The sequence below is a fragment of the Vigna umbellata genome, chromosome 3 (assembly GCF_029865625.1).
Source record: "Vigna umbellata cultivar VRB3 chromosome 3, Vumbellata_1.0, whole genome shotgun sequence".
Taxonomy (NCBI): Eukaryota; Viridiplantae; Streptophyta; class Magnoliopsida; order Fabales; family Fabaceae; genus Vigna; species Vigna umbellata.
In genome coordinates this window covers 22,996,350-23,006,793 of record NC_142167.1, presented here as the reverse complement: position 1 = coordinate 23,006,793, position 10,444 = coordinate 22,996,350, and the positions used below count along the sequence as shown (strand labels likewise).

At 37.8% G+C, this 10,444-nt stretch overlaps 3 protein-coding genes across 7 annotated transcripts in view; all 3 read left to right on the top strand.

Moving 5' to 3' along the window:
- Positions 1-662: 662 nt before the first annotated feature.
- Positions 663-10,444, top strand: part of LOC124840569 (UMP-CMP kinase-like) — an 85,221-nt gene continuing 75,439 nt past the window's right edge. Inside the window, exons 1-9 of one of the 5 annotated variants that reach the window (XM_088109142.1) lie at positions 670-908; positions 992-1,063; positions 1,229-1,283; positions 2,096-2,210; positions 2,426-2,582; positions 2,895-2,975; positions 3,052-3,159; positions 3,571-3,636; positions 3,945-4,399. In XM_088109142.1, coding sequence (XP_087965268.1) covers positions 861-908; positions 992-1,063; positions 1,229-1,283; positions 2,096-2,210; positions 2,426-2,582; positions 2,895-2,975; positions 3,052-3,159; positions 3,571-3,636; positions 3,945-3,959 — 717 coding nt within the window. In that variant the 5' untranslated portion in view covers positions 670-860 and the 3' untranslated portion in view covers positions 3,960-4,399. The other 4 variants (XM_047316634.2, XM_088109139.1, XM_088109140.1 and 1 more) reach the window with 4 other exon arrangements.
- On the top strand, positions 4,631-6,676 carry LOC124840568 (pentatricopeptide repeat-containing protein At4g25270, chloroplastic-like). The gene is made up of 2 exons (XM_088109944.1): positions 4,631-4,784; positions 4,916-6,676. The coding sequence occupies exon 2, from the start codon at positions 4,925-4,927 to the stop codon at positions 6,503-6,505; it is 1,581 nt and encodes a 526-aa protein (XP_087966070.1). The 5' UTR covers positions 4,631-4,784; positions 4,916-4,924; the 3' UTR covers positions 6,506-6,676.
- LOC148201980 (putative pectinesterase/pectinesterase inhibitor 59) lies at positions 6,819-10,048 on the top strand. Its single transcript, XM_088109943.1, has 2 exons — positions 6,819-8,838; positions 9,218-10,048. Exons 1-2 carry the CDS (start codon positions 7,944-7,946, stop codon positions 9,910-9,912), a joined length of 1,590 nt encoding a protein of 529 aa, XP_087966069.1. The 5' UTR covers positions 6,819-7,943; the 3' UTR covers positions 9,913-10,048.

The window sequence follows — 10,444 nt, the reverse complement described above, 5'->3', positions numbered from 1 at the left end:
TATTGGTCCATGTTGGTGTTTAACAACATTTTAACACCGTTTACGTGTCATTCTGTGATTGGTCCATGTTGGTGTTTATGATTATTATTATTGATTGTGAAGTAATTTTAGACCAATTACAAAATGACACGTAAATGTTGTTAAAATGTTGTCAAAAAAATATTGGCAAAGTATGTTATCCTTATAAATAAAAACATTTGGAGACGTGTTTGTATTGGGGAAATTAGTCATAGAAGATCATTCTTCACGTACACACCACCAAATTGTGCGCATTTGCTAATGCGACTTAAGATCTTCCGGAATTGTTTATTTTGTTCAGAAAAATAAATTCGAGAAATGACAAGGTGTAGGAAGAAAATAACAGGGTGCAGGAAGGAATTGCCTAATATTAATGTCTACATATAGCTTCGGCCTTTTTCCTGGTACAAAAATAATCAAACAGAACAAGGTTCTGTTCTTTGGCTCCACCTGCTGTCCTAAATCTAGAGTTGTCGTACTCACATAACAGATCATTGAGCAAAGTTGTATTACAATGTGAGAGTAATTTTTGGGACACTTAAGCTAAAGTTTGAAGTAATGTTATATGAAATGTGGAAATTTTGATATTATATATTGTTGTAGATTATTATTAAAAAATAAGAAATAATAATATTAGGAGTTAATTAAAAAGAAGGAAAACGAGAGGGGAGGCGAGGGAAAGCGGTGTTGTGTCCATTCCCATGTGTGTTGTGTCTCCTCTGTCCTTCATCGAGCACGCACCTTAACACAACCGTAACGTAACCTTCAAACTCAAAGCATCGTTTAAGAAACCCTCATCTCACTCACCTCAATAATACTGGAATTCAAAATCAGAAACACAAATGTGGAAACTCGCAACCAAATCATCCCGTTTTCTTCCTCTGCTGCTGGTAATCAATCACATATTCATATTCTCACACTCAATTATTTTGTTTGGATTTTGATTTGATTTGGATGTCACTCTCCACTCCAGCAACTTCCTAAACACGACGCTTCGCTTTCTCAAAGATTCACCACTGGATTTCCCTTCCACTCGCCCTTCCAGGTATTTAATCCACAACTCTTCCTCTCCCTCTCAAACTCTTCTACTTTTAGGGTTCATTGATTTTCTTACACACATATACATTACAGCCAACAGTTCTGCCATCAGCAATTTCCTCTGACTCCTTTTTCTTCTCTCTCTCTTTCTATATATAACATCACTGTGCAGGAAACGGGTGGGATTTCTCCCAAACAAGTAGCTACAGTTATAACTTTTGTTTTAGGTAATCATACATTTGTTAAATTGTTCACTTAATTGATTTCAGATCATTATGTAAGTCTTATGCCATCACATCTGCGATAATCGAGGTGATAACTAAATACTGATTTTGTGAATGCCTCAACGTTTTAATTCCGCGCTTCTCTGCATATCTCGTGTTTCCGTGGTTATATGGATGGCTTGTATTCATATTTAACAGTGGAAGGTACTCCGGTGAGGTTGATAAGTCTCATGTTGTACGGTTTTGTGGAATCTCAACACTCAGATATAGAAGTTTAGTTCATGCATGTTGATCGTGTAACTGAAGTTTAGTTTATGCATGTTAGTATTGGAACTGAGGTATTTGGGATGTTTTGACGTCCAGTTTGTCTCTATTATTCTGAAAAGCTTATTAATGGTCCAAAGTAAGTGGAAGAATTGCAGGCAAATTTCTTAAAAAAATTGAAATTGTTTTAACTAATTGCCTGATCGATTGTTTCAATGATCTATCTAGACATTGGCCCATCTTGAAGCTTGAAACAAAACTGTATTTACCTAAACGGCTCCGTCAATTATAGAATATGTGAATCTGAACCTTAAAACACCACATATACTTCGATAGAATATATATATAGTTTTGCCGGAAATTGCATACTGTTATTTCCAAGTTGAGAATCTAAACTATTATGTTTTTTTATTTGTTTTTCCCATGTTATGAACCTGAGTAAAACTGTTTGGGCTCTATTGCTTTCGTAAACTGATATAATGTATTTAATGAAATGCATCAAGTTATTAATGATGCCATGCCTTTTTACTTTTTGGGGTTTGCCTCAGGAGGTCCTGGTAGTGGAAAAGGTACGCAATGTGCAAAAATTGTTGAAACCTTTGGATATAAGCATCTGAGTGCTGGAGACCTTTTGAGAAGGGAGATGAGTTCTGATAGTAAATATGGGTGATGCTGCCTTATCCTAATTTTGTTTTTGTTTTGTTGGTGCATCTTGGGGATTTTAACATTAAGAACTCCAAAATAGCTATGATTCTGAATACAATGAATGAAGGAAATTTATTTCTGATAGGGAATATGCGTGATGTTTTATCCTAATTTTGTTTTTGTTTTTGTTTTGTTGGTGCGTCTTTGGGATTTTTACATTAAAAACACCAAAACAGCTCAATGATTCTGAATACAATTAAGGAAGGAAAAATTGTTCCATCAGAAGTTACTGTCAAATTGATTTTAAGAGAGATGAAATCTAGTGACAACCGGAAGTTTCTTATTGATGGTTTCCCTAGAAGCGAGGAGAACCGTATAGCTTTTGAACAAATTGTAAGTATGACTTTTAACCTTCTCTTCAATTTGAGCTGAAGGAAGTTTAGTCCCCCCTCTTTCCACGTCTTCTTTCTAATGATAAATTGATATAATATTGAGCTATTTGTACACCAAATCTCGTATATCCATGCATTTAATTTACTATAAATTTGCCTCATATTGTGTGCATGGAACATGTTTTCAACTGCAACATCTATGGATGAACAAAGCAAATTGTCATGGTAGTAAACTGTATTCGAGGGTATTAGAACAAAATAGTAATCCCGTGTCAATTCTTTTGACTAAATAAACACACTCTTCATTATGCAGATTGGAGCAGAACCACGGTTTGTACTTTTCTTTGATTGCCCTGAAGAAGAGATGGTGAAACGTGTGCTTAGCCGTAATGAGGTTCCCGTTAAATCTGTGGGGATTTAACTTCAGCAGCTTATTACGTACTCTGCTGTCTTACATATTTTTATTGCAGGGTCGAGTTGATGACAATATAGATACAATGAGGAATCGTCTTAAAGTGTTTGAAGCTTTGAATCTTCCCGTTATTGATTATTATGCGAAGAAGGGGAAACTTTACAGGGTAACTATATTTAGTTTCAATGCTTAATTGGATCTAGGAGAACTAGCCTTATTTAGAGACTTGCACCTTGACAACTTACACAAAAGTTGAATGGTTTCTGTTTACCATTTTTAGAGGTCTTGTATTTACTTACCTTCGAAGTGTGATACTAGTTCTTCTCAGTGGGAAATTTCACAGTATAGTCTTTCGTGGTTTTTCTTGAATGATGATTGGCCTTGGGATTCACTTGTTTCATTGTATCATTTATATAAGGATAGCATTTACGCGTAATGGAAATTATTTAAAAAAAAAATCAGCCTCTGGCCAAAGTATTATATGCCTGTCTTGCTTAACGCACTGTTTTTAGTTTCAATTTTACATTGTACCATGCATGAATTATACCGTAATTATATGAGAAACTACTCTCTGCAGATCAATGCAGTGGGAACAGCGGATGAAATATTTAAGCAAGTTCGGCCAGTTTTTGAGGCTTGTGAGGTATATGTTTACTCACTATTTCTGTAACGTTAGTTAAATGCTTGGGAAGCATTATGCTCGTACACAATTGCTTCTTTTGGTCATGCTTACTAACATTTCTTTGGTAAATGGATTTGAAATTCATTTACTAGGAGAAAAACAGCCATGGGTATTCAGTTTGAACTTTTTAACTAGGAGAAATCTAAAACACCATATTTGTTGTGTAGATGTAATTTTAAATCTCATGTCCACCTTGGCTTCTCTCTATCTGGATTGAAATAATGTGTTTTGTTTTTAATAACTCAAATGACTTGTACGACTCTATGCAGCTCGAGGCTAAATGAAAGCTGTTTGATTTGGCTGAGAACACTGTCAAGTTGACTAAATTTTGGATTTAGTGAGAACCCAACATTGTTAGCAGTTGACTACAAGATCTGTCCTAATGTCTTGCGGCTTGTCGTGTGGGATTTGGTAGCTCTAAACTCATCCCCTGAAGTATTTCAAATTGACATGTACACGTCCACCATTCACAGGAGATGGTTCTTGTTGCCTTTTTTTATTTCCTCCTTATAATGCCTAACCGGCAATATACAGCTTATGCGTTATGCCCTCGAGAAAAAGGCATACGCCTGGTGCTAAACTGTTTCTAACAACATAGGAATTGTTTAGAAAGCGCAGATTATGCGATTTAGTACCGTATGTTTGTAACAATAAATTGAATTGTATATCTCGCACAAGTTTGAATATATTAATAATAATCGAGTATTAAAAAATATCATCAAAATGATCCTTATAAATGTCAGTAAAATGTATGAATAAACACTAAATTGACGAATGCTTAATATTTTAAAGGCTATTATATAACTTTATTATTGTTTAGACTGTTTAGCATATGGGATAATTACTCAGGGATTAATATATATACATAGCCTGTGATACTAGCAAGTGTGCTCTTATAAATACCGAGTTTGAGTGATAAAATTAATACTTTTGGACATAACATAATCTCCTCCAATAATTTAAGTAACGATCCTACATGATAATGAGACGAAATTCGTTGTTACTGTTATAAGTCGCGCTTCTCAGGTCAAGAAACCTTGTCAAATTGCACCAAGATATATATAATTCTCGTCTGACAGTGCATGCCATTACTCTTTATCTTCTAATTTGTAAGTATTATGAACCCACTTTTTTCTTACATGTAGGTGAGTCAAAATTGGACCAGAAAAAAGTAGCTCAGTGTATATCTTCGTTAGATATATTGTAATTATGACGTCTGTATGCACAATTTGTGATCCAGGAAATTAGAATGATAAGTATACTGGTAAGGTTCCCTCCAAATGCCATGAGCTTGTGCTCCCAGAAGAAAAATAAAAACAAAAATAGCAACGAAAAGAAAACTTGGAAAGAGAGACGCTTGGAAGGCCAAGAAAGAAGAAACGTTCTTCGTTACCCAAAACCCAAATCAACCCCACTCCTTATCCATCGCCGTCCTCCTCCCCAAACCCAGTTGGAAGCACTTGAACAAGTTATTACAAACCTTGAAGACTCTCTTGAGAAGGGCATCAGAATCGACCCTGAAATATATGCCTCTTTATTAGAAATCTGCTATCGCTTGCAAGCCATTCGTCCCGGTATCCGACTCCACCGCCTTATCCCAACATCCCTGTTGCGTAGAAATTTTGGCATCTCTTCCAAGCTTCTTAGGTTGTATGCGGCGTGTGGGTATGTGGACGATGCCCATGAGCTGTTTGATCAAATGTCTAATAGGGACACATTTGCATTTCCCTGGAATTCGCTCATCTCAGGGTATGCCCAAATGGGCCTCTACGACGACGCCATTGCACTCTACTTCCAAATGGTAGAAGAGGGTGTTGAACCTGACTTTTTCACCTTCCCGAGAGTTCTCAAAGTTTGCGCTGGAATTGGATCTGTTCGACTGGGGGAAGAAGTGCATCGCCATTTGGTTCGTGCTGGATTTGCCACTGATGGGTTTGTGCTTAATGCACTTGTTGACATGTATTCGAAGTGCGGTGACATTGTAAAGGCGCGAAAGATCTTTGACAAGATGCCTCATAGAGACCCCATTTCGTGGAATTCTATGCTCACTGCTTATGTTCATCATGGCCTTGAGATTGGGGCAGTGAACATTTTTCGCCAAATGGTTTTGGAAGGGTGTGAACCTGATTCTGTTAGCATATCCACCATTCTTACAGGTGTGTCTTCGCTATGTCTAGGCGTCCAAATTCATGGATGGGCGATTCGGCGAGGACTTGAATGGAACCTGTCCATAGCTAATTCCTTGATGGTGATGTACTCCAGTCATGGTAGGTTACAAATCGCATGTTGGATATTCAATCTAATGCCAGAGAGGGATATTGTTTCGTGGAATTCTATAATATCTGCACATTGCAAACGCCGAGAAGCCCTTGCCTTTTTGCAGCAAATGGAGAAAGCTGGTGTTGAGCCTGATAAAATAACGTTTGTGTCGATATTATCAGCCTGTGCCCACTTAGTCTTGGTGAAGGAGGGAGAGAGAGTGTTTTCTCTAATGTGCAAAAAATATAAAATAAAACCAATTATGGAACATTATGGTTGTATGGTTAACCTTTATGGAAGAGCAGGGCTAATTAAAAAGGCTTATAGCATCATAGTGGATGGAATGGGCTTTGAGGCTGCAGGTCCAACTCTTTGGGGAGCTTTGTTGTATGCCTGCTTTTTGCATGGAGACGCAACTATAGGGGAGATTGCTGCAAACAGGCTCTTTGATTTGGAGCCAGACAACGAGCATAACTTTGTACTTCTTATGGGGATTTATGAAAATGCAGGCAGATTAGAGGACATGGAGAGAGTTAGAATGATGATGGTTGACAGAGGATTGGATTATTAGGCAGCTGTACATCCTAATCTTATGTTTTTCTTTAGTCACCGGAAACGTTTGATGCTTGATTCATTCAGTTTCCATTTTGTCCCACAAAATACGATTACAGTAGACATTCTTTGATGTATACAGCACCAGCACATAATGTGCTTGATCAAATTTCAACCTGGCTTTGTCTTCCTCCCCAGCGTCATATACCAGAAAACACATTACTTTTCACCTGTGCAACTTCACACCACACGTAATTACTGGGTTGAGTACCTTGGCGGCTAAAACAAGAGATTAAAAAAATGAGTTCTTCCATTCGTAGAAGTTGATTTTGTCATGCCTTTCTGGATTGTATTGTCTGGACTTAATTATTTCTAACACCACAAATAGGAAATTGTTTGACATTTTATGTTTTGAAGCAAGGAATTGAGTACGACATGCTTAAACGATTGTACAAAAGTCTGTTCATCAACCAACACTCCATCCAATAAATTGATCCTTGCAGCAACTTGCACACAAGGAGAAGTAAAACAATGATATTTATTGACTATGGCATTAAGATACGTGCATACTACTAAAATTGATATTTAATCAGACTCTGCACAAGCCTTCTTGGGGTGAAAATGGAGACCCTCAATTTATGGGCAAGTCGTTCTGCAGTCAATTGATATTGTCAAAGTAAAAAATGAAGTCTGAATTGGTACCTGTGGCCTCAGTTTGAAATATTCCATGCTACCCTCAACTCTTCCGTACGCAAAATAAGTAATCCTGCCAGCATTTAAGCAACTTATTTATTTTTTCTCTGTACAACTATAACGCCATCGTTCACAAATAATCTCTTTCTTCTCTTATGCTTTGATTTGAAGCCAAGTACCTGTTGTCCCTTTTTTAACAGTAAGACTTAAGAAAGCATACAAACAGCACAGCACAATACTGTTGGAGTATTGTGGGGACTTTGCAAAAACAAATTTGTCAACGCTGTGTATGCACTTTTGGCTCCCTTTAGAGCCAAATAAACACATATTTCGGTGAGTCTTACATGATTTATTCTCATTTTCTTATGCGTGAGGCCGAAGAGACTGTGGCAAGGCATTCAACTTCCTAGAATAGTGCGCAATGACACTTATAATTGGTGTTTTTCCATTGCAAATCATCCAATGAGTAGTAATTCCACTAAGCCCATAAGCAATTCCTTAAACCGTGAAACATGGGACGACACATGCCACGTGCTCACTCCGTAACACTCTCTAAATGCACGTGATTCCGTATCCATCAAGAAAATCAAGATCGCGTCGCGTCTACTGTAACATCAAACATAAAAAAATAAAAAGAAAAAGGTCGGCACTGCGCACATGATTAAGAAACTCCCACTCTAAGCTACTACGAGGGTGCATGGAAGACAGGGATATATAATTGCCGGGCACCCGAAACAAGAAAAGAGAAAAACAGCACCACCAGAATGACAATGATGCGAAAGACATTGTTGTCACTGTTATTAGTTTCCTCAGTTTTCTCAATAGCCACATCAACGAGGAGACATTCCAACAGCAACATAGATTGGTGGTGCAGCCAAACCCCGTACCCCGAGCCATGCAAATACTACATGCAACAAACCCATTACCATCACAAACTCAAACACAGATCCGAATTCCGGGCAATTCTCGTTCACTTGGCGTTGGAAAGAGCAGTGATCATGAGAAGGAAAGCACGTGACTTGGGGCACAACGGGATCGCCAAGAAGCAGAAATCAGTATTCCGTGATTGTTTAAAGCTCTACGACAACACCGTGTTCCATCTTAACCGTACCCTCGACGGCCTTCGGGAGAAGAGAAGCTGTTCACCCTTTGATGCGCAGACGTGGCTCAGCACGGCTCGCACAAACATCGAAACATGTCAGAACGGGGCGCTAGAACTCGGAGTCGAAGATTTCATGGTTCCCACGGAGAGATGCAATGTAACCGAGATTATAAGCAATGGCTTATTCGTGAACTGGGCTTTCCTGAAGTACGAAGCGGTTCATTATACGGAAGATGCAGAGGCTGATTTTCCAAGTTGGTTTTCCATGCACGAGAGGAAGCTGTTGCAGTCTTCTTCAATAAGGGCACATCTGGTGGTGGCCAAAGATGGTTCGGGGCATTTCAAGAGTGTCCAAGCTGCTATCAATGCCGCTGCAAGGAGAAGGATAAAGAGCAGATTCATCATTCACGTGAAGAGAGGAGTTTACAGAGAGAACATTGAGATTGACAAGACCAATGACAACATTATGTTGTTCGGTGATGGCATGAGAAATACCATTATAACAAGTGGCAGAAGCGTCAATGCCGGCTATACCACCTATAGCTCCGCAACAGCAGGTCACTGTTCTCAAATATTCAGCTTTTTTCTTTTCCTGTGATCTATTTCATTATCTCTTGAATTCAACTGAATTTCAGGCTTTCCCTTTTCAAATATTCAAGGATTCTTATTCAAATCTATATGCAGATCTTATTTTTTGTAGTGTGAATTCTGTGTGGTTTGTTTCATCTGATGAACAATACTTGAACTTGTATACGAAGATAAAATGATAGCTTGAAATAAACATATATATTGTACATAGAGTGAGTGATGCGTGTAGCTTTCGGCATGGAGAAATGCTTGCGATTTAAGCATTGATTGAGCTTTTATTTATGTTACAAGTATTTTAATAGTAAAACTTTTTGAAATTAAAGAAAGTGAATTGTTATAAAATTTCAGGAGTTGATGGTCTTCACTTCATTGCAAGAGACATTACCTTCAGAAACACGGCGGGTCCTCTAAAGGGTCAAGCAGTGGCACTCCGATCAGCCTCCGATCTCTCTGTGTTCTATCGGTGCTCCATAGAAGGCTATCAAGACACTCTCATGGTCCACGCACAGCGACAATTTTACAGAGGATGCTACATATACGGCACAGTTGACTTCATATTTGGAAATGCCGCTGTTGTTTTCCAAAACTGTGTCATTCTTGTAAGAAGGCCCTTAAATGGACAGGCAAACATGATCACGGCCCAAGGTCGAGACGACCCATTTCAAAACACTGGGTTTTCAATCCATAACTCTCAGATCAGGGCTGCCCCAGATCTCAGGCCCGTTATTGGCAAGTTCAAGACCTTCTTGGGCCGCCCATGGCAACGTTACTCGAGAGTTGTGGTAATGAAATCATTCTTGGATAGCATGGTGAACCCAATGGGTTGGTCTCCGTGGGATGACTCTGATTTTGCTTTGAATACTCTGTATTATGGAGAGTACAAGAACTTTGGGCCCGCTTCATCCACCAGAAACAGGGTTCGATGGCCCGGTTTTCATAGCATAACTAGCCCAACCGAGGCATCACGGTTCACAGTTGCTAACCTTCTTGCTGGCCGCACTTGGTTGCCTGCCACTGGTGTGCCATTCACTTCTGGCCTTTGATCTTCTTCATCATACTCCATTCATTGGAATTAAGTTATTTTGTAGTTTGTGTCTACAAACAACGCAATATTCTTTTGTACATTCCAAGACAAAAATAAAAATAAAAATTATAAATAAATAATACTTTGTTCGTTAATGTGGGACTCGAGACGTGCATAAATAACATAAATACGATTACTCTCTCCAAAAAGTTACAAAATCCTAAGATGATACATAAATATTTTATATTTATTTGATACTGTTTTTGTTTTTTTATTTTTTTTTTAAACTAAAAGAATTATTTTTTTATAATTATTTATCTTTATATATTACGTGTCAAATGAATATAATATATTGTTCAAAATAGTTGGTTACAATGCAATGAGTTGATTAGTTTGGAAAAATGATTTTTTGACGTACTTAAACTTTTTATATTCATTTAATATTATTTTTACTTTTTTTTTCTTGAAAAAATACAAAACTTTACACTTAGATCATTTTATCCTTATATATTATATCATTTCTCAATTTCTCAGTTTCTTCTTTATAAAAA